We start from the raw sequence: 25,015 nt of genomic DNA on the forward strand, positions 1-25,015 counted from the left end.
TTGGAAATTAGGATGGTTTAATGCTTTCAGTGTTGATTTTAGAAACCTCTTTTATCTCAATGTTGAGGTGATTATAGAATAACACAAGCTTGGAGAAATAATAGGCTATCCGAATAGCATTTACTATTTATATTATTCTCCAATTACTTATAGCAGCCACAACCAATATTATAGTAATGTTGGATTTTGCTTAAATATTTATTCATACTTAGTTAAGAATAAAGAAAATGCTCAGAAATCTGAAATATATGCCATACTAATCTCTATTTGCAGTTACCTGTTGTTCAAAAATTTGCATGTTATTTGATCCCCAGTAAATTCATACAGGAACTGTTGGTGATTTGCTTTGTCTAGGATAACCTAATTTTCAATAATTTGTACGCTACCCTTCACTGAACTAAAATCCAGATGCTGACAGGTTGGCTGCCAAGATTTAGCATTTTAATATTTCTTTGCTGCCTTCTAGTGGTCATTCCTCTTTTTACAACCCAGATCTGATAGCTTTGAGAGTCTGTGGTAAAAAAAGTAAATAGAATAATTAATTAAAAGCACCGTTACAATAAAAACAACATAAAAATCATACAATATAGAGTAATACTGTAATAACATATCATTACACATTACAAATGCTGACATATGAAATGTGTTAAAATATGAAGAAAGCTGGTATAACATTTAAGAACATCCAATCAGGTTAAATGCTACTTTCTGCAAAAAACTAATCTTGCAGAGGGTTTTTCAAGGGTAGTCATATTTTCACTTCAGCTATATAGCATTTTAGAAATAATTATGAAAAGGGTGTTTCTGTATATTTAAAAACACGAATATAGCCCCAATCAGCAATTTTTGGAGTAGTTGCAAGTTTTCCAAAGATCATACAACTGCTTGCCGTTATTCCAGGCAGACTAAGCTGCTTTAAAGGGCTGCAGAAAATGTGTTGCGTTTGTGCACTATAATTGCCCAACATCTTTTATGAAACGGAGCTTCTTAATATATACTAAATTAATTTGGTATAATAGGGATATTCCAAGTCATATACAACTATTGTTAACATTAGACATAGCATATAGGACTGAGAATTTGACAGTAAGGCTCAGATTTGCCAGAGAGTGGAAACAGATTTTCCTTACCAGTGATTGCTGTTTATATTTAATATAAAATATACACAGGCTTAAATACCTGGCTTCTCATCACCAGGAAACTGGGTGAGAATTTAAGACTCTTATTTGAATATCATATATGGGAAAGGGGGGTAGTTTGGCGCAGAAGAGCGTTCCCGGTGCAAAGCAGGATGAAAAGTTCTATTGAAACAGATCGTTCCCGCTTGAGTATTTTCATTGCGAGAACTATTTTTGACTCTCTGCGGCTGCCGTAGTATTCGTTGCGTCTCAGGCGCATGCCCTCTTTCTCTTTGGACGGCATCGTCCTAAACCGTCATGGCCGCTCTTACAAGGAAGCTTTGGCCGCCGCTTGTTGGGCGCTGCAGTAAGTTTTCTTTCTGAACGTGTTTTGCCTTCCGAGGAGACCTATTCCTAAAAAGGAAGGCCTTTTTGAGTGTGAAACGGTAGGTTCCTCCTTGTGCGTGCATTTGTCGTTGTTCTCCGCATTAGAGGCTATGGAAAGAAGGCTTGCTGTTTCAGTTGGTTCTGTTTTTGTATATCCCGGAGTGCAAGTGCCCCGTAACGGTTGTGAGACTCTCAGGCTCCCCCAGCCCTTTCCTTAGAACTCTGATTTTAAGGGGGAGGGGTCGGTATGTAATAGTTGTATTTTATGCTTTTTGCATCTTGTGTTTGAGGTCGAGCCTATTAAATTAAAAACAATTAAAATTAATTTTAAAAATATTGCATTTGTCAACTGCGATTAGCACTTTATGCATTTAATAGATGAATCCTAGTCGACAAAAACATATGCCATAATAAACGTACCAGAAGACTTTTTTTCTATTGTATGAATTGCATTTTCAACAATCCAGCTGCATCATTACATGTATAGATATTAATATCTAAGGGAGATCACAATTGGAAGCCAATATGTATCTGGTTATATGTCTTAAGTGTCTTCGTAATTTTTATATAGACTTGAAATACAAAGGTGTTTGGTTGCACATACACAAGATTAGTAAAGGTATGTAGATGCTGTTAAAACATAGCAGTTAATGTAACTATTATTCTTCCAAAGGGTACCTTTCTTTATCAGCTCCACCTTCAACAGTAAAGATGGAGAACCAGAACAATTTAAACCACCTCCTAAGCCAATCATTATTGATGAATTAAAACACAAGCATCAGAGAACCGGTAAAAATAACACTAGCTATATTTGATCTTTAAATGTTAAACAAGTCAAATTTTCTTTTATTTTGAAGTTATTATATGTCTGATAGGTTCTTGAGTCCTGATTCATCCCTCAACGGCAGAGAACAAATCATTTAAAATTCTTCCTTGAAAGCCATATATGATAAAAAGAAGAAAAGTAATCAGTATTCCAGAATTTTATGTCGGTCAGTACTATATTTGAATGTTAACTTCATAATGTGGCATTGCTTACATCATAAATAATTGTACTGTAATGTAAAAGAAAACATGTTTTTATATATGATGGTTCAATTAGTAGGAACTCTATATGTTGAAATGATCATGTGAACATAGTGAACTCTACTATTTGTTCAAGTTGCCTGACTTTTTTGGAAATTCTGCATAAGGTTTGGATTAACTTTAATGAGTATGTACCTCCGAGCTGTTACATTTTTTCCCCAAGAATAGTTTTGGCTACAAATTAAGTAAATAACCAAATACAGTACTCAGTGTAGACCGAAGTTCCATTCTAAATGTTAGAGTTGTAATATGTATATTTATATAAATATGTATAAATAGTATAATAGAATGGCATGGGAGCTGATACGTATATATTTGATCAATTGCTTGGATGGTGAGCTGGCTTCTCATTTAATTCTGAAAGAATCAGAATTTCTCATTAGTTCTCATGCAAAAAGCCTAGTCCCATATGCAGTATTTGCCCATGCTATTCATGTGATTTCCAGAATGTTGAAAGTATGCAGCATGCAACAAAGCTATATCAGAAAATTATTGACTTTTATTTTAATGTGTTACATTTACTCTATATAACTCTATATAGAGTATATTACATTTACTCTATATACATTTACTCTGACTTTACTTACCATATTTTTCGGCGTATAAAATGCACCTTTTTCCCTCAAAAAAGAGGCTGAAAATCTGAGTGTGTCTTATACACTGAATACAGCATTTTTTGCCTCCAGAAACCCCTCCCCCTTCACCAAAATAGTCGTGCATAGCCTTTAGGAGCCTTGCAGAGTGCTCCCGGGGGTTGGGGAGGGCAGAAATGGGCGAAAAATGGGCTGTTCGTTGCTCAATTTTGCCCCCAGTAGCACTCTATAAGCCTCCTAAAGGGGATGCATGCCTTTTTTTGACAAAAAATGGGCCCATTTTTGCTTGCTTTCCCCCCCCCCCCGGAGTACTCTACAAGCCTCCTAAAGGCTATTCATAGCCTTTTTTGGTGGGGGGGAACCAAAACGGTGAAAAACAGGCCGCTTTTGGGAGGTCTGCAGAGTGCAAAAAACTTTTTTTTTTAATTTGCCTCTTCAACATCTTGGTGCGTCTTATACTCCAAAAATACGGTAGGTTCTCTGAATGTTGGATTTTTCTTTCTCCCAGGAAGTATACTTTCTGTTTCTGCAATGGATCCCTATTCCATGGAAAATGCAACACTTTTGTAGGAATTTGTATTCAGCGATCAGGAAAGGGACTTGGTGCAACCTTCATACTTCGAAATGTATAAATGGACAAGGTGAGTACATAGAGTTTGTTTATGCCTTTTAAGGATGCAGTCAGGACATTCACAAAAAGGAAACAGTATTGGCTTCAAACAGCAAGGTTAAAAAATATGAAGAATTGATCATATCACACAAGGAAAACTCAGCTTTCATATTTTTAAAACCTGGCGTATTATTGGTCCATTCTAAGAAAACCTGAATTTGTTAGCTAAGCATGGTAAGCTTTGATTTACCATTAAAAAATAATGTTCATTTTAAGGTATTGAAATCTGCTATGAATTATATAATCCACTAATCCATGAGATCAAGGTTTTGAAGTTGGAGAAGAGGGCCAGATGATACTTGATGTATTTACGAGATGCTCTGCCAGAGTTCAGCACTGTTGATGTAAACATGAAGCCAGTGTCTTACATACTTTATGATGACTGTTCCTGTCAATAAGGTAATATGAAGGGGTAACTGCTGCATGCAGCTAATAATTTGTTGTGCTTGAAAATAATTTTGCATTGTAAAGCTGTTGTATAGAATTCTATTTGCTTGGAGAATGTTTTCCCAGTAGAGGTTTCCTGTCAGGCTACAGGTAGAACTTAACTTATGATTGTAATGGAACCTGCCCCTCACAGTCTTGATGGTCATAAATCAAGTCACCCATATTACCAAATTTTTATTACTTGCCAACCACCCAACATGCAGACACACATCTGTAGAGGGGGCCTGGCCATCAGAACTTTGGAACTGGTTGTAAATATCCCCAGGGAAGTCTATCATAACTTTGAATAGTTGCTAAGCAAGTATTCTTAAGTCAAGGATTATCTTGTATATGGTACATACCCTCTTTTTATTATTATATATAATAAAAATAATATAAATAATTGTTTTTGAATTTACAAAGAAAAACAATTTCTTATTATGATCATGAAACTCTCTACAAAGTCTGCCAAGTTCCAAAGGTTTTCAAATGATTTTAGATTCCAGCACAGCATTGTATTTGACCAATAAGGTTCCTGTGTGAAGTACAGCACACCTATTTTTGTTGCTGTTCTTGTTATTTCATCAAGGAGTATAATAATCCCTGAGAGTTTCAGTCAGCAGATAGTGATTGACACAAGTTCACCCATTCCAAGAATAATTGGGAAACATCTGATCTCTCAGCATTGCTAAAAATCTGTATGTATGAATGAGGGACTTCTATGAGTACAAATATAATTTTTGAAAATATTTTGCTGAAATATGATATTTACATACTAACGCATTTTACTTTGAATTATATTAGATGAAGGTCAAAATGAAGCCTAAACCATGGTCAAAACGCTGGGAACATCCAAAATACAATATCCAGGGCATCAACTTTGACGACTATCTTACAGAAAAAGACAAACAAAGAATTAAAAAATGGGAAATGCCTTGGAGACAATTTGATATGATACTAGAGTATGATACATCAAAAATTGAAAAGGAAATTCAGAAAGAAGTGAATGAAGAGCTGAATAAAAGCTAGGGGACTATTACTTGGAAAGACCATCGTTCAAGGAATTTTAGGGTATATCTTTAACAGTGACTCTTGAAAAAGCATGTAAATGAAAGGTATTCATACTTAGGGTTTTTTATGTTCAGCAATCTTTACTTATATAAAACATTCTAAACAAGAGAAGGTAACCTTTCTGACAATTGAGGAAAATATGAAGGCCATAAGAAACATGTTGGTGACACGTTTAGAAAGGATTGGTCCCCAAAGTTTTAACTTTTTTTGCAATGGGAGGTAGCTAAAGTGTTTTCATGGATAAACGCACATTTCAAAAATAATCCCTTAATTTGTTGCCAAAGGGCTACAAAATTGAAGACCACCTTCAAGGGTTGTTCATGTCCATTCCAGAGGTTTTTTGTATTTGATAAGGCAAATAAAAAGATAAATACTGTAGGCAATGTTCCCTCTAATTTTTTTTCAGTGTGAGCAGAAAAGTATAGTGTTTGAGCGGCATATTTTCATGCCTGAGCACCTGAATTTTTTTCACAGATGTCACCTGACAACAACAAAATCAGTATTATTTGAAACTCAAAGTTATGTTTATTCAAGGTACCCGCTTAATTAAAAGTGTTATATAATATCAGTATCACTTAACAACGCTCCTGCTTAGCAACCAAAATGTTGGCTCAGAAAGTCTGGCATTTGAAGCACGCAAGTCTTAAAGCTGTTGTTACAAGACCCTTGCACCCCTAACCCTTTAGGGGAAAAAACCCCAGGGGTCTTCAAACGTGACAGCTTTAAGACTTGTGGACTTCAACTCCCAGAATTCCTCCCTGAGGGGAATTGTATATTTGGACTGTTTCATAGTTACATTAGAGAACTACATTGTTAAAACTTAGCACAAAAGATACCTTTTATCTGAAAATCCAAATAGAGTAAACCTGCTATTATCCCAGAGCACTAATGTCATTTGTCCCAATCTGTTTTACGAGTCTGTATTAAAATAGATTTTCACTAAATTTTATAGATCTATCAGACATGAACCTATCAGAAGTTAGGACAAGATAAGAGTGGAAGAATGAATTTTGTTGCAGGTCATGGGGATTTTTTCAGCATCTTAAAAGTGGAGCGCAGGTGCATTGAACTAGCAATACCCATTTAATAACAAAAGGAAATGGCTGAATTAAATTTGGTAAAGTTGCAAGCGAGCTGTAAAAAGCTTGTGGTTTTTAAAATCATAGAATCAGAAGGGATACTGGAGGTCTTCTAGTCCAGCCCCTTGTCCAAGGCAGGAGTCTTTATATCATCTGAAACAAATGGCTGTCCAGTCTTTTGAAAACCTGTAGCAAATGAATTAAGATTCCATTGATTTTAATTGTTCTTACTGTCAGATTTCTCCTTATTTCCAGCTTGAGTCTCCTTCTGACAAGTTTCCATTGCTTCTTGTCCTGTCCTCAGGTGCTATTGCTGCCGCCTCCTCCTCCTCCTCCAACAGCACCAACACATTTGCTGCCCAGCGCTGCGGCTGAGGTGAAGCCGCCAAAACTCCCGCTGGCGCCCCCGCAGCATTGAGCGGAAATCCGACCGGCAGTGCTGTTGGAGGAGGAGGAGGCGAACCAGCCGGCCACTGCCAGCCCCGCCGCTCTTCCCGCCCCCTTCCCAGCCCCACAGTCCAGCGGATGCAGCAGAAGCAGCCCCGGGGCTCCGCTGCCGCTCCCCGCATTTTCTGGACGGGGTCTCTCAGGAAGGAATCCCCCTTTGAAGAGCCGTGCTCTTCAAAACAAGTCTGGGGAGGTCCTTTGCAGGCGGCCAGTTGTAGCCGCCTGCAAAGGACTTCCCCACGTTTGCTTTTCAGAAATCTCTGCGCGGCAGTTAGAAACTGCTGCGCGGGGGTTTCTTTTCACGTGCGCGGCCGCGCAGCCGCACACCTTAGAGGGAACAGTGACTGTAGGATTGACTTTGGATTTGTAGGGCATGCTGAGTAACAGGAAATTGAAGTAGTATAACATATCTTCAATAAAAGCATTGATTATATTATTCTTCAATTCATTTTCTATTGTATCTATGTTTAATGCCTTATACAGACAGTATAGCATAACGTTTAGACTTATATACCACTTCACAGAGTCAGCATATTGACCCCAACAATCTGGGTCCTCATTTTCCTCACCTCGGAAGGATGAAAGGCTGAGTCAACCTTGAGGCTGGTGAGATTTGAACTGCCAAATTACAGGCAGTCAGCAGACGTAGTCTGCAGTACTGCATTCTAACTATTCCACCACCTCAGTTCTTACTATTGTTGGTTTAGCAGCAGTAAAAATAAAGTGATAATGTTACATGTATTTCCCCTATCCATTGGTAAAGAAAGGAAAATTTCCCAAGAAGAATAATTAATTATTGTAATAATTGGTACCTCGATATCAGTATTTAGTTATTTGAAACAAAAATGCTATCGTATCTTCCAATTTATGTTACTCAACAATGTTATATACTTTTAGGATATAACTCATCCATTATAATAAACCTTCCACTGGAACACAGTATTGTCAGAAATCACACTGAGAAATCCAATTTTATTTATATCTATGTATTGTATACAAAAGGAATTGTAATGATATTTAATTGGATAAAAACAAATACTTACTGGCCAAGATTACAATATGCACTATAAATTTCTATTCTGAAATAAAATTAAGCTATATTTACATCATAAACAACATGTTGCTAATTTGAAGCATGGTACCAAACTAATGCTGCCATGTTAATTTCAGAAACTTAATTGTTGAGAAGTGAAATTGGCCTTTGGTTTCAGTTCATTTCAGTAAAAATAAATGTTTTGAAAGCAGTATGGTACTACTGGGATGGAAAACAGAATTCAGGGCTATTGTCTACATTGAGAAGTAAAAAAAATCACAAGCAATAGTTCTTCCATTTGCCTTGAATAAAGCTTTGAAATCATCGGAAGTAGAGCTTGACTCGAAGACTTTGAAGAAGTGATTGAGCTATACTCACATAAGGTAAGTAGTGAATGCTCGTGTTCACATAATATGTTAAGGATATTCAGCTAATCAGTTTTCTGCATTTACAGAATTTGAAACATTTAACTATATAAACTATTCACACAACGTAACCTATAGTAGCACTAGGCTAAAATGGGTTAACTAGCGAATTCTGCAAATAACTTGTATGATAATCTTACCAGACTTGGCATCTTTGGAGACCCTCTTTAGTTTCCTCTTAATCTTTAGATTGTGCAGAATCTGTTGAATTTCAAGTCACTATATCAGATGCAGCTACAGTACTGCATTCTTAAATGCAGTCATTAGGTCTAATCAAATTGAATTATTCCAGTGTTCTGAAAGAAGTGGTTGTGAGATTATTGCTCTTCACTTGGCTTTGGGTTTTTTTTCTATCACTGTTGCTACTTGACACATGCTTGATGAGGAAGAGGCTTGATGACAAATTGCTGTGCTATAGGATGTGTGGCATTTAATTGATCAAACAACAGCCTGTTTTTTGATCATGATAAATAGACAAGTCTAGAATGTAACTATGTTAAAGAATACTCACATTTTGCATGCTGAACAGCTTATGCTCCTCCTGACATCTGGGCCATTGGGGGAAAAAATCTGTAGCATCTTTTTTAACTTTATTAAACAGCATAAATTGTAGATTTCCCCTTACAATGTTTTAATCATTGCAGCAATTCTACTTTTTAAACTATTGCTTTTTAGACTCTAGAGAGGTAACACCTCTTTACCTCTCCTCCAAAATTCTGAAATTTTAGAAATACAAAAGCAATTTATCCCAGGAAAAGAAAAAACTACTGTATATACTCGAGTATAAGCCTAGTTTTTCAGCCCACTTTTTGGGCTGAAAAAAGCCGCCTCGGCTTATACTCGAGTCAGTGAAAAATTTGCCCGAAATGGAGGAGAAAAAGGGGCGGGGCCATGCGCTGGGTGACACTCGTGAATGGCCCAGTGCCCCTGTGAGTTTCCCCTCCCTCTGTGTCAGTTTGCCGCGCAGCGCGCACCGCACCATCCCCCACCTCACGTTCTAAATGTAATGCAGGGCTGTCTTACGATTCCCCTTCCTCCCCCTCCTGCCGCTCTGCAACGATGTCCCACCTCCTCCTTGTTATGGCAAGCAGCCACATAGCGATGTCCCACCTCCTCTGGTACAGTGATCCAATGATAGGAATCACTGTGCCGTGTGTCATAGGAGGCGGGACATCGCTCCCGTGGCTGCACGGGACATCATCATCACAGCGGGACATCAGCATCATGAGGTGAGTGAAGTATTTCATTGAATACACCGCTAGTTTACTGTTTTTCTTTGAAATAAATATTCAAAAACATTATTGGTATCTATTTTTATTTTTGAAATTTACCGGTAGCTGCTGCATTTCCCACCCTAGGCTTATACTCGAGTCAATAACTTTTCCAGTTTTTTGTGGTAAAATTAGGTGCCTCGGCTTATATTCGGGTCGGCCTATACTCGAGTATATACGGGTATATTGGAAACATTTCCCCCACTAAATTTAAATGTCAAGTTGGTAATGGTGGGGCGGAGAGACTAGTGCAAAGGGATAAGCTTTCTTTCGTTCTTCCGGAGCAATTAAGGGCCAATCAAGCTTAGGCAAAATTCATGGGCATCAAGCAGAACTCAGTGTTCGGAAAGTATATCGGTGAACAAAAAAGTACCTTCCTCTCTTTCCAGCCTGTGTGGTGTGATGATTAAAAGGGTCACAGGCTCTACTGGGCTTCTAGATGAGCGGAGCGACAGGAGAGTTTTGCTACATAATGGTGATTGGCCAGAAGAGGGGCTAAACCTTCGTTTGCCACCCACAGAAGGGGGAAAGCAGCGGTATCTCACACTGTTTTGGCGCACCCAGAGAACGTGCGCTTTCGGCCATTTTTTTGCCCACTTGTGGCAAACTAAACTGGTAACAAAACAAAAAAAAGCCGAGTGGGTTGCAAGGCATATGATCCTTTCGGCAATCGATTCAAGGACTCCGGAAGGAGGTATTCCACTGGCAATCGTGGCTTCCCGAAACTCCGGGATGTGACCGAACCCAGGCGCGCAGGGAAGTCCTACTCTCGCTTGTTCCCTCCTATATATAGCAGCTGGCCCCGACGCCATGTTCCGGTTTTGACGCAACTGTGATAACAGCCGCACCAGCCCTAGGAGGAGGGAGGAGGAGGAGGAAGTGCAAGCCAGAGGAAGGAGGCAGTTCACCAGCTCTCTCGGAAGAGGAAAGTGCTGACAAGCGGCGCAACAGGTAGGCGCAGGTGCTTTTGCTCCAGGCCTATCGCCAAAGTCGGCCGGAGGGGCGATGGCTGCGCCAGGGCGACTCGCAGGCAGGCAGGCAGGCGACCGAGGTCGGGAGTTATCGGAGAATGCTGCCTTGAATCCTTTGCCTTGCTGGTGGTGGAGGGAGGTGGAGATAGGCGGGCTCTTCGCTCGTTGCCCTTAATGGGAAGTGCGGTGGTAAGGCGGGTTGGGCTGTGAAGCGCTGCGGCGGGGGAGGCTGGTTGCGGTTGCAGGGAAGACGCATCGGAGTGGAAGGGTCGGCGGCGGGCTGAGAGAGGATCTGGGGAAGCGTTCGGAACCGTGCACAAGGGCAGGGAGTCTTCCCAGTTGCGGCGGTGTTTTGCGAGCCAGCCGCGAAGGGTCCGAGGCGGGACTTGTGCCCGGGATTCGGGAGAGCGAGAGCGCCAGGCCATTGGGAGTCGCCATTAAGCGCTACCAGTCGGGCTCCCATTCCGCTGCATCTGTCAAGCTTGGAGCCAAAGACATCCCAGTGTTCCTGCGTTAGTCCCGGGGCCTCCGGCTGCTTTTGGTCCAAGGGGCTTCAGTTTGCACTTTCATACTTTTTGCTAATGACTTCGTTTTCTGTAAGTTCTCTAGTTGGGTAGCTTGCAGAATGTGAAAGGCAAAATACAGTACAGCTGTGTGTGTTGCCTTGCCAATCAAAATGACGTGGGAATACAAATGGTTAAAATGACCAGGGCTTTAAAACAAAAATAAAGCTAGAACTGTATCTAGCTTATTTTGAACAATTCATTGTTAAATAGCAAGTCGTATGCTTGTATGTTTTGAAGCTTTTGGATATCTATCACCTTTCTTAATGTGTTTTTTGCAGTGTTCCTGTAACTTGCATTTATTGCTTTCAGTCTTAAAGTAAAAATGACTGGTTTCTTTGTGAAATTAGCCATATAAAAATTATATACTTATACAAATGCTTACACTTTAAATACCTATTTGTGTTTCTATAGAAACCATGCTTTTTGTAGTAGTATAACTTGGATATTAAATAGGTGAATGCATTATATGGCTAACCAAAGAACGCTATGTATACTCATATGGATAACTGAGGAATAAGAGTTAATATGCTGGTGTATAAATGTATGTGTATACAATAGATAGACAAGCCTTATAGCTCTTAATTACCAGGATATAATATAACAAAGAAGTTGTTATATTCAAGATTAACAAAAGTATTTGTACTACTGTCAATCTGGCCTATATTCTTATTAAAAATAAAGAAGTTTCTCCTTTGGACTAACTAATATTAATCATGATTTTTTTTGGCAAAAATTGAGGATGTGGTGAAAAAGAATAAGATGAGTGAAATCCATGTTTTCTCTATCTTTTTTAAAGTAATCAGTTCAGATCACACACTTTTTCCATATCCTATCAATATTTAACATAAAAATAATGGGATGACTTAAAAAAACTTTAACATAATGAGATGAAATGAAAATATCTTTCAAGATTATTATTATTTTAACATTGTCATATTTTTTCAGAATCTTACTTCTCGTGCTGTAAGAAGTGCAGTTGGGTTAACATGTTTTTGAAGAGTAAAACTATTTAAATGACATCTTAGGAAACATACATGACATTGAAAGAAACTATTTAGAGTACATACTAATCATGTGAATGTTTGCTCAGGAACCAGTTCTGCTGTGTTCTGAAAGGCATACTTGTTAGGCTTAACCTCTTTTTTGAATTAACAGGAATATTGTGAACTTCATTATATGCTGTTTGTGAATTTTTATATAAAAATAAAAATAAGTTCTTTGTGTAAAATACTTTCGTATGAGAACTTTCTGAAAAACTAAAGAAAATGTTTCAGTTGGTAATTAATTTTTGACACTAAAATTTGTGAGATTAGTATTCTAATCTCTAAAATAGGATTTTCCAAAAAATAATCACCTAGAGTGTCCTAGGAAAAGTGGGAGATTTTTCTGTGAGTTCACATTCTATCATTGCCAAGCTGCTAATAAATGCATTGCTACAGATACATTATAAAGTAGAGCTATAGTTCAAAAAATATGCCTGTGTTATTGCCAAGACATCCAAGCACAGTAGGAGTGAACCTATCTCTATATGTATGGAAACATTCTACGCATATTGTGCAGTGAGGCAGCCAAATAGAAAGTAGGTTCTTCCCATTTGCAGATGCTATGGTGCAATCAGGATTGTGACACACATAGGATGTTGAAGTTTGTCACTTGTTCCAAATATTTTATTTATGAAAAAAAAAATGAAATGGAGCTCAGTCAAGCTTAATTATGCCTTTAGGTTTGTATACTCACCCCAAAAGTAGTTTTAACTTATCCGGTTTGCAATATAAAAAAGTGACTTTGTTGCTTAAATGAAGTGTCAAACTAAACATAATTTTATTGCTTATATAGCAGATATTTTTAGAAATGTTGGCAGATTGCTTTAAGTGACCCAAAGTTTATTGTGAAATAGGTCCTTAATTCATTTTCATATAATCAGATATTATTGATGTGAGTGCATTCTCTATATAGACAAGTGTTTCTCACCCTTGGCAGCTTTGAGTTGTGAGGAATTCTGGAAGCTGAAATCCAAACACCTCAAAGCTGCCAAGGTTGAGAAACACTTGTCTATATAATTTGAATGCCATCTTTAAAAACTCTTTCTTCTACGCATTATCTGATGAAAGATAGCATTTTCCTTTTATACTAAGGACAGCCTCAAAATGTGTAAAATCTATTAAAATCTATTGACACCTATTACGTTGGAGGGAAGTCAGGTGGCTTAGTACAGTGACTAAGGATAGAGACAATAGTAGCAGGATAGAGACTAACAATGAAGATAACAAAGTTGATGCAGTTTTCTCACGGATTTAAGGATTGGCAAGAGTACTATAAATAGTGAGGAAGACTATAGCACCCCTGGTCAGATATTTAAAAGATGCAAAAGTGGAGTTTTTGCCTTTGAAGATGTAGGTGTTGAAAGTATACTGAAAGATTTAGACTAGAGAGCAGATCGAGCAGGAAAGGTGGCATTGGGCATCTGAACTGTCAACCTTGCCATGTAGAACAGGTCGAACTAGTTCCTGTGCGCTTATTATGTCTTTCAGAGCTACTTTCCTGGATGTACATGAATTCAAAGCTTATCAATGCATATGGAGAATAATTGGCTCTTTTTGCAACCCAACTTGTTTCTTGTGATGTATTTAATCATTTTAAACTAGATAAATTTGAACGTCCAGGACATAACCATCACTGTCTTCAGGCTGACAAGGCCATATTCAGAGAAAAGCTCAGAAGTGGTCAGTAGTTTTTAAAGTAAACTAGAAGTCTATATGCCTTTTCAGTAACCTTAATTCTTAATATATTTACAAATCAGAGGAGGAGCCAACATCGCGATGAGATGGACATGCGGTCTCGATGCTCTGAGACTGCAGCCAATACTTTTGCCGCTGGGTGGTCCAATCGGACCTAAACCATCCCGAAGAGACAGTGAACAGGAAGAATACATCTTGCTGACCTCAGGGATATCTCAAAATCCCTGAAAGAAGCAAGAGAAGTTCTTCAAGTCGGCGACAAAAAATCCAGCCAAGGCTGACAAAGTCAGGGTGGCTCCAAAACGGAAGGATACGTAAAGAGAAAGTGTTTCCAGCTGGTGATGAACTTTTACTGTTTTAAAAAGAGACTGCCTATAAAAACTTATAATTTATCTAAATTGGAGAATCGAATCAAGCAGCGGGATTAAATTTGGAATGGTTTTGGACAGTGGTTATCTTACTTTTTAAATGCTATTTTCATGGATGGAATTTATGCAAGCCTTTTGAAATGGATGGATTAACTTTTCTTTTTCTATTTTTTCTTTTATTGTTCTCTGTAACCTATGGACTAAAGTTTTCCTCTTTCATTGCTGTGGGTATTTTTCTAATTCATTTAAAGATTGGACTCTTTTTTCTAACTTGAAATACAAAAAAGATACAAAAGGAAATTAGATTTTCAACAGTATTAATGCTGCCCGGAGGCTGGGAGGATTTGTTGATTGGAGTTTTGTATATTGAAAATGGAACACTTTTTTTTCTCTACGGATTGTTTTGACTTGGCAATACAAGGTTTTACTGCTTGGCTACAGAGAGTGATAAGGGAAGCACACAGATATCCCTTTGAAGTATATTTCTAATCAGAGAAAAGTGAAAACAACGTTCTTTGTGAATCTATGCTTTAATTTTATTAACCTTCCAAGCTAGAGCAGCTGTGTTTGTTTGAATGGCACAATTTCAAAAGAAAATAGAAGTCTCAAGTTTGCAAAAGATACTTTCAGAAATACAGAAATTATCAAATACATATGAAAGATTAGAGAAAAAACTGGAATACTTAGAGCACATAACAATAAAATATGATGATGAAATTGAAAGTGTCTATCAAATGCAAAACGGGGTGGTTGAAACTCAAAAAATTGAAGTGGAAAATGAATATAAAGAGATTAAACCTGCTGATATTTATGGTGATTGCTTTGTCTCTGAAAATAGAAAGAATGGAATACTGAAAGAGGAATTAATGGAGAGGAAATCTATTCCAGAGGGCAAGATACAGAAGAAGAAAAAACTAAAGAATCTATGTATTTAAAGAGAGAAATTCTATTAGCAAAAGCATTGATAACACTGCTGACAATCAAAGATAAGCTGAATAAGGAAACAGAAAGAGGGTATCAAGATTATATGAGAGATCTTATAAGCAAGGAGTTGCTAAGAGAAGTCTATACAAAGCTGACCAAGAAGGTGATTAGAGGACTGGCACCACAAATGGCAGAAGATATGAGACTGTTTTGCTATTGGGAAGATACAGGTTGATAGATGGAAGAATATAATTTAAAACTAGTTAAACTTAGTGAAATGTATTGATAATAGATATAGCTTAAATAAATAACTGATAATGTTACTAATGTATACAATGTGTAGTGTTATGATGAGTATAATTGGATATAAATATTGAATGGCACCTATGTAAGGAAGATTAGCAATCCCTTTGGATTATATATAAAGGATTATTACAAGTGAAGCAAACAGTTGAAGAAGAAAAACATGCACTGGCTATTTAAAAGAAAGTCAAGAACATCTATTAATCGAAGTAAAGAACAAAAAATCTACTGAAAGCCCAACAGACAAAACAAGAATACAGAAAAGATGTGATAAAATCAAGAATGGAGAGTTGGCAGAACAAAGCACTGCATGGCCAATTTCTGGAAAAAATAAAAGATAAAGTGGACAGTGAAAAAACTTGGCTATGGTTAACAACAGGTACATTAAAGAAAGAAACAGAGTCACTAATCCTGGCTGCGCAAGAAGAAGTTATCCGCACAAATGCCATTAAGGCCAAAATCGAAAAATCCCTCTATGATGCCAAATGCAGACTTTGCAAAGAAGTTGATGAAACTGTTGATCACATACTCAGCTGCTGTAAAAAAATCACGCAGACTGATTATAAATTGCGGCACAATTCAGTAGCACAAATGATCCACTGGAATTTGTGCAAAAATTATAATATTAAAACACCAACAAACTGGTGGGAACATCAGCCTGAAAAAGTCACCGAAAATCAGATGGTCAAGATCTTGTGGGATTTCCGTATACAAATGGACAAAATACTGGCGCATAATAGACCAGACATCACACTGGTTGAAAAAAAAAAGGTCACAATCATAGACATCGCAATACCAGGTGATAGCAGGGTTGCCGAGAAGGAACATGAAAAAATCGCAAAATACCAGGACTTAAAAATTGAAATTCAACAAACCAGCAGTGGTAATTCCAGTGGTAATTGGCACACTGGGTGCTATTCCAAAAGCACTGGAATTACATTTAAAACAGTTAAAAATTGACAAAATCACCATCAGTCAAATGCCAAAAACCGCACTGCTTGGATCTGCATGCATATTACGAAAATACATTACGACATCCTAGGCCCCTGGGTGAGACCCAACTAGTAACCAATGCCAAATCCAGGGAAACAACTGGCTGCTGTGATACAATTGTATAATAATGAACTAAGTTAGATACAATTAAAGTTTTGATTATTAGGGGGAAAATGTTATGATACAGGATATAGTCAAATAAAGGAGGGATAAGGAGGGATAAGAATAACAATGTATATTTAGATATGGGTATAACATAAGGAAACTGGATGTAAACTTTAAATAGTGATTTGGAAAGGAGGATTAGAAAACTTTGTTATTAAATATTATGGATGTTTAGCTAGAATAGGACATAAGGATTTAGTGTTAGTGGAGGATCTTAGAAATAGTAATTGAAAGGCCAGTATGTGGCTATATATTAAATTCTGGTATATTTTATGATGAAGGACGCTTAAACAATTATAGTCAAATGAAAATGGAGAGATGATGGTGGTGACATGTATAAATATTTGAGTTAAAATACTTAAGTTAATATGAATTATGTTTGTTGACTGTGGAAGAGATGCACGAAAGTCTTTTTGTAACCAACTTTCTATAGCTTGTACTTGTACTTGACGCCTCTTCACCCATCGTGGGTATAGGCGACTTCCATGGAAATTTGACGCCACTGTAATGGATACGGCGATCCATGGAAGCTGTTTCGGCTGGATATACCCAAGGGGACGCCAGTCCCAAGGGTCGACAGAGCCCGATTGGTGGGAAGGGGGCACCACGTGAAGGCCGGGTTGTCGTTTGATAGTTGAGAGGCTTTGCAATAAGCGTTGCAATGTATATTTGCGCATCAACTATCCTTGCCCGCCCACTTTCTATAGCATGTAAAGAAGGATGTTGTATTTGTTTTAAATTAAAAAAATTTAAAAATGTTACAAAAAGATAAAATCTGACACACACAGGTAATTTTATTATGTTAACATTTGTTAAGCTTTGTGATTTACTGAGACATTAAAGTCATTGCAAGTCATAAGACCTGCACATTAGATCCATATATGTATGTATGTGTATATGTATATATATGTATGTGTGTATGTATGTATGTGTGTGTGTATGTATGTATGTATGTATGTGTATATATATATATATTATATTATATATATATATATATATATATATATATATATATATATACATACACACACACACATACACACACACACACCACACACACGTACAAACAGTGACGTGCGGTGAGCTTTATGGCTGGTGAGACAAAGCCCTGGCACGGCTTTCCAAAAGCCCCACTGAAGCCCCGCTGCTGTGCCCACCATACAGGCAGGATGTGTCCCGTTCTATAGTGGACACAGTGCTGGGGCTTTGGCAGGGCTTTTGGAAAGGGCAGCACTCCGAATGCGGCATAAGCAGCAGCTAGGGCAGAGGAGAAAGCAGCAGCAGTGGAGGAAGCGGCAGCGGCGGCCAATGAAGTTCCCGCAATGGAAGGGAGCCGCCAAGACCTGGGTCTGCAGCAAAGGCAATTGGCGGCTCCCGCGATGCAAAGTGCCCCGCCGGACAATTATTTGGAATACATTCTAACATCTTATCATTTTCCATAGCCACAGCTGTATGAATACTTTGGGAATCATTCTCTGCAAATATTAATTTAAACTAAAATAGAATATATAAAAAACTTGTAAACAAATATTTCAGTACAAATTTAAATATATATTAAATGTTAGCTAGTTAAAGATATTGTAGGTTGAGTGGTAGAGGGGGAGGGGAAGTAGGGTAGAGGGGAATGATGGAGGGAAGATGGAAAGTTGGAGGGGGGCGGAAGAAAGAGGTGTATGGAGGGTCGAAGAGGTATATTGGGTTTCTATTTTGGGGGGTATTGTTGACAAGAGGAATTGCTGTGTTTATTGTTTAATGTTGTATGGCCCCGGTTATGCACAGTATATATGTGACTGTATGAAAATGAAAAATGGAAAATAAAAACACATTTTACAGACAAAAGATATTGTAGGTTAATGGGGAAATAAGAGACCTCTAAGTCTTCTGATGGTTCTGCTCTTAGCGGCTCCCGCGATGCAAAGTGGAGAGTTTCCATCTTGAACTACAAATACTGTATTCTCCTTTTTTGGTACCTATTAAAATGCCAAGTTTTTGAGATGTAAAAAAATCTTACCAAGATAAATCACATCAGATTTTTCCCACAGCTTTAATAACATATAAGGTGCACAATTCAATTGAAAAACTAATTGAAATGGGGTGGGGGAGATAACAGTAAGAAATTAGAATGTGGCTGCATAAATATTCACTCTTATAATAGAATTTAGAATTCTAATAGTGTTTAGAATTTACCAATCACATTCAGACTGACATTAAACAGCAGTCATGTCACACCTGCCATCAATTTAAATGACTGATCAAGTGCATATAAGGTTCAGGAGTTCTAGTTGGGTTTTTCTGTCATTTACTTAGTTGTCTCTTACAGCAAAATTCATGGTCTGCAAAGAGCTTATAAAGCATCAAAGGGATCTCATTGTTGGAAGTTATCAGTCTGGAGAAGGGTACAACTACAATAAAATTTCCAGAGCATTGGATATACATGGAACACAGTGAAGACAGTCATCAACAAATAGGTAAAATGTGGCACAAGAGTGACATTACCAAGAAGTGGATGTCTCTTCAAAATTGATGATGAAGAAGAAAACAAGTCCAAGAGGCTGCCAAGAGGCCTGCAGCTAAATTAAAGAAGCTGCAGGAATTTCTGGCAAGTACTGCTTGTGTACTACACGTGACAACAATCTCCCATATTCTTCTGGGCTGAGTGGTAGGGTGGCAAGACAGAAACCTTTTCATAAAAAAAAACACATCCAAGCCCAGCTACAAGCTACATTTTGCAAAAACCTACATCAAGTCTGACAAAGCATGTGGAAAATGTGTTATGGTCTGATGAAACCAAGACTGAATTTTTGGGCATAATTCCAAAACGTATTTTGGTTCAAAAACAGCATTCTGCATCACCAAGGTGAAGATAGTGGTGGCAGCATTATTTATTTTTCACACTTCTTAATCTCCCATCTCGGGACTCTGGGCAAGATACAATTTAATCAATAAAATTAAGCATTAAAAACAGAATAATTTCAGAGGAAAATTTAAAATATATACGTAAAACAACATTGTAAACTTTCAAAAGATAGAGAATTCCAAGATGAGATTAGCAGTTACATATACAGGCAGGGGGGAATTCCTTATGGGGCCAACCAGCCCCATGGATGTGTGGGCCCCTGTGTTCCCCACAATGCTACATAGCCGAAGGTCAAAAGATTGGGGACTTTCCTCGTCTCGGAGGGCAAGATGTTCCACATTGCAGGAGCAGCAACAGAAAAAGTACTCTTCCTAAACCCTGCCTATTTGTTTCGGCTGCTTTTCTTCAGCTGGAACTGGGCTTTAGTCAAGGGGTGGGTAGGAAGGAGGGAAAGATGAACAGTTCCAATATTGGTCAATTTTGACACAAATCCTTTAGTCCTATGCTAAAATGCTAAAGATGAAGATTTCACCTTTCAACATGACAATCTAAAGCATATGTCTAAATCAATAAAAGAATGGCTTCACCAGAACGTCAAATTTTTGTTGGCCCAGCCAGAACACGGACCTGAATCCAATTGAAAATCTCTAGTATAATCTGAAGAGGGTTGTGCAACGGAAATGATCTTGCAATCTGACATATTGATCCAGAACTGCTTTGAACATCGTGAACTCTAATATTTGTTCAAGTTGCCTGACTTTTTGGGGAATTCTACATAACCTTATGAGCAGCTTATATGTTAAATTAAATATTAAACACTTATGTTATATTAAGAGAGCAAGTTTGTTCCAGTGTTTAAGGCACCAGGCTAGAAAGCAGGAGATCATGAATTCCCTATATTAGCCCTGAAAGCCAGTTGGGCCAGTCACTTTCTCTCAGCCCATTCCACCCCACAGCGTGGTTGTGGGGAAATAGGAAGGTATGGTAGATATGTTCACTGCCTTGAGTTATTTGTAAAAATCATAAAAGTGGGATACCAATAGATGGATAAAAATGCCAAATCCAGTCTGAACATTTGGTTGACTTCAGTAATAAGAAACTAAAGTGCTCTGGGACTTTAGCATGACTGTGGGAAAAGAAATCAAAGCTAGTAATAATAGGTGCCTTCGGTGCAACCCCAAAACAACTGGAGCATCATGTGATTACCATTGGCATTGACAAATTCACCATCAGTCAATTGCAAAAGGCAGCTTTCTTTGGAATAGTTTACATTCTGTGACAATATCTGTAATACCATCAAACATCCACATCTGACTCTCCCAGGGCCTTGGGAAGGACTCAAAAGGTAAATAAAAATGCCAAATCCAGTCTGAATGTCTAGCTACTATGCGACAAACCATAATAAGGTGTAAAAAACTCTGAAATGATTTATCTTGGTCTGATTATTTTTTACATCTCAAAACCTGGCATTTTAACAGGGTTGTGTAGACTCTCTATATCCACTGTAAGTTCTAGATATAGTGGGGAGGAAAGACTGGGCTAGTCACAGGAAACCAGACATGAAGTGTATTGTCTCACAAATAAGGTAGCAGGAAACTTCTGACTCCATCCAGCTGAGATTGTCACCCAATGAGTAAATTGATATTGTGCAAGCATCTCTTTCTTCTCTTTCCTTGTTTTTTCTCTTGTTCTTCCCTTTTTTTTGTTTGTTTTCCTTAAAGAAACATTTAAAGGAAGCACCGTTTGAACTTCTCAGTAAATGAGCTAATTTATTTATGCTTCAATCTAGAAGATTTTGAATGACTAACAGAATAAATGGAGAACATTTGAGACACAAGTCTTCTTGACAAAGAAAGTGTTTTCAATCTAATAGTGAACACTATTTTCATTAATAACGTGACTCAGGAAATGCTAGTATTGCAATAAACATGTGCTGAAAAAAATATATAATTTCTTATCCCTCTAGTGAGATGGGCAGATACCTCCAGGGAGTGTAATAGGCTGTGAGAATAACTTGAGGAATAGGAGGAAGAGCTGCAAAGAAGACAACAGTCAGATAAGAGGAATCTTAGTCCAAAGCAGAAATGTAATTTGAGAAAACACCTCAGACTTGACCCTCCCTTGTTCTGTTGTAAATAAAGGCAGGGAGCTGGAGGCATTTTCAGACTTGCAAGATTCTATTAATGTAATCCTGTAATAAAAGTTTAGTATTCATGACTTTGGTTTCCAAATCTGGTTTATCTTGAAGGGCTGATATCAGTCTTGCAAGTTTGATAGTTGGCTTAGTTGCAGCTCTTCCTCATGTTTCCCACAGCCCTTTATAGGGCGAGGCAGTTTTGCAAGTAACTTGGTCCCGTCCACGTAGGGTTTTAAAAGTGATAATTAGCATCTTGAATTGTACCTGAGAGGAAACTGGGAGGCAGTGCAGCTTGCACAACAGGATAAAAAGGAAGGGCAACTAGGGGTGCCCATGCCCATTCTGTTCCAATCCATACTCAATCAACTGTAATTTCCAGGTGGTCTTCAAGAATAGCTTGTTGTAAAACATTGCAGTATTCAAAGCATGAGTGACTGTGAGCAATGCCTCCCAGTCCAGGAAAGGGCACATTTGGTCCAAAAGATGAAACAATGCAACCCCACCCCCCTGTTTCCCCTCAGCCATGGCTACCACCTCTTCATAGAGGAATAACTGTAAATTTAGCTAGACTCTGGAACTTGTGCACAAATTCTATTTGAAATGCCACACCATCCAGATTCAGACATGGCAAATCACCAGACCCCGGAGGCCCAAAACCCAAAGCCACTTTGTCTTGCCAGGATTGAGTCAAAGTCGGTTTCTCATTATCTAGACTTTCATAGCCTCATCTGCCCTACCAGGGATGAAGATATATAACTGGTATCATCAAGGTACTGATGATACCACACCCCATACTGTCAAATGACCTCATCCAGCTGTTTTATGTGAATGTTAAAGAGGAGAAGAGAGAGACCCAAGTCCCGGGGGACCCCATATTGCAAAGGCTTAAAGCCCAACTTCTCCCTCCCAACGCAGATTAAAACCAGCCATGGAGAAGGAAGGAAAACTGCAGCAAAACAGTGCCTGTACAAATCAGAATAATAAATAAAGGTACAAGAAAGTTAAGGAGGCTCCAATGACAGCTCCCATAACTAATATATATTCAGGTATATATTTAATACATAGTCAAACTGTTTAAATTTTACTAGTTTTCCACTACTTGTGAAAAAATAACACTGCATTGGAAGCTTTAAATATTTTTGCTTCAATGGAATCTTCCAATCCTTTTTTTTTCAGTAGGGATTAAATCTTGGATCTTGTGGATTACTTTCGGTTCTATTTTTCCTTTCTATTTGTCACAACTCTTTTTTCCTCCTACTTTTCATTCTTACTGCTTTTTTTCACATGTGTCTCTGAAGTAATTATTTCATTAGGGTAAGGGTTGAACAACAAATAAAAACACCACTTCCATTAAAACTTTATGAAACAAACTCTCTTCACATTCAAAAATAAATTTATTTTTTTTAAAAAGGTGAACTTACAATTTTGCATAATTTTTGCAATCCATGTTTTATTTTTGACACTGATACTCCCTCTTTTTTCCTCTTCCATATGTATTTTGGAGTTCTATTTGTTCTTTATAGCATCCATTGTAGAAAATTCTAACTTTGTTGGTTTACCCGGGTAGAACAGAAGTGAGTTCTGACAGTGAGCCAGCTTTGGGAATATACACAGAGCCAGAGCCCCACCACCTCACCCCCCCTGATCATGCTCCAGACTTTCTTCTCTGCTTAATTGGACACATACACACATCTAGCTAGTCTGGACGCTCTCTACTGCAAAAGCATGGCCAGGGCAAAGCTTGTATTTGGAGAAAGTAGTTTAAAATAGAACCTAAAAATTGGATCAGTTTAATAGCTAAGTGCAACTGATGATAACACGAAGGCAACACCATGAGAGTATGGCATAAACAAAAACTATTACAGGGAAGTTCATGACACCATTCGGACACTAGACGATAAAACTACTATCTGGAAAAAGCAGGAACATTGCTCTTTATGGAAATTTTGGCTTGCTCAAACCACCAAAGCTTCTGCAAACAGTTCTGACTTCTCTAGGCTTGTTTTTCTCTCTCAGTTTTTCTGGCAATATTTGAGTGGAGGGCTCTTACACTGTGGGATAATAATGTTTACTTGGCTAAGAAGTTTATCCAGACAAAGTTGATCATTGAATGATAAATTGTTGATCTTTAGAAATTTTTCCAGGGTTCCTCTTGTTTTGATTACCTCAGGCTAATGATGTCAGTGGGTAGAAGATAGAAAAAGAATAATTATTCAGAACTTAAATGACCACAGCTTGATTGACTTATTTTCTGAAAAGTCAGCTTTTGACCAAATTAGCACATGCCTGATCTACTATGTATCTCCTCACAAGCATGTTTATCATATCTGGATATCAGCAGCATAGGCAGATTCAATAGTTTTGTTCTTTCTACTAGCAGATGAATATTTTAACTTGTTTAGAATTGCGAAGGAAGTATTAAGTAAAGCATATGTCTGTCACTTTTATATCTAGAATGTAAAAAAGAACTTTACATTTAACTTGAAGCTTTACACTTAACTCCAGTATTTTGCACATATACAGATTTTTAAAAAAAAGTATCCTCATCAACTTGAGATATCCCAGTAGCTTCATATTTACACTGCCAACTTTGCTGATGGGACTATCCACTGAAAGGTTGTTCTTGCATTATGCAATACAACCTGTGCACAGGAATTACTGATGCGTTGAAGTAATAAGTAATAAAACACACTTGATATTGATTACTATGCCAATTCTTGGCCTACCCTAGCCACATAGCTACTGTACACATTCCCTGAATCTGATGGAAAATCTTTCTGGGAATTACAATCCTAGTAATTAACTAAAGTTATTTAGTAAATAGCTAAAGTTACTTAGCAACAGCAAAGTTATGATGGACACCCAAAAGCTGCTTAACAATGAAATTTCAAAATTACAATGGTTGCACTATCCTCTCAGTCATATGATCATATTTTGGACCCTTGGCAATTGGCTCACCGTAATGGTTGTTTTCAGCGTCCCATGGTCACATCACCATGATTTTTGATATGTTTTTACTGTTTCCAGAATTTAATTACAGTTTTTGATTTAAAAAACACCCATTGCGTAAAATGGATTTGCTTGACAACTGCAGCATTTGCTTAACAACCACAGCATTTTTTAAAGACTGCTGCAATTGCTTATGAGCACCCATAACGTGTCATAAAATTGGGCCTGATCTCATGGTGACTCATATAATGACCATACCAACTTAGGACTGTATTTCATGGTTCAATTACAGTAATAGGTTGAGGACTACCTGTACCTGTATTCTTTCTCTTTCTTTATTGTATTTAATTTCTACCCCCCCCCCATCCTTTTCATTCCTTTGAAATCCTTTAATTGAGATTTTACAATGTTTGGTATGGAGATGTATTGATTCTCTTC

The 25,015-nt window shown here is 37.8% G+C and overlaps 2 protein-coding genes across 6 annotated transcripts in view; both read left to right on the forward strand.

Annotated features, from left to right (window-relative positions):
- Window positions 1-2,436: 2,436 nt before the first annotated feature.
- On the forward strand, window positions 2,437-5,729 carry MRPL19 (mitochondrial ribosomal protein L19). The gene is given in 7 exon segments (XM_032214635.1): window positions 2,437-2,497; window positions 3,693-3,728; window positions 3,731-3,808; window positions 3,811-3,825; window positions 4,071-4,237; window positions 4,239-4,253; window positions 5,085-5,729. Coding segments are annotated over 7 exon segments (582 nt in total). The 5' UTR covers window positions 2,437-2,451; the 3' UTR covers window positions 5,310-5,729.
- Window positions 5,730-10,340: 4,611 nt separating this feature from the next.
- Window positions 10,341-25,015, forward strand: part of ITSN2 (intersectin 2) — a 74,885-nt gene continuing 60,210 nt past the window's right edge. For 2 of the 5 annotated variants that reach the window (XM_032213645.1, XM_032213647.1), the window contains exon 1: window positions 10,346-10,557. The gene's annotated coding sequence lies outside the window, so the exon portion shown is untranslated. Of the gene's footprint in view, window positions 10,558-10,597; window positions 10,658-25,015 lie in introns of those variants that run through there. The other 3 variants (XM_032213649.1, XM_032213648.1, XM_032213646.1) reach the window with 3 other exon arrangements.

The sequence above is a fragment of the Thamnophis elegans genome, chromosome 3 (genome assembly GCF_009769535.1).
Source record: "Thamnophis elegans isolate rThaEle1 chromosome 3, rThaEle1.pri, whole genome shotgun sequence".
Classification (NCBI taxonomy): domain Eukaryota; kingdom Metazoa; phylum Chordata; class Lepidosauria; order Squamata; family Colubridae; genus Thamnophis; species Thamnophis elegans.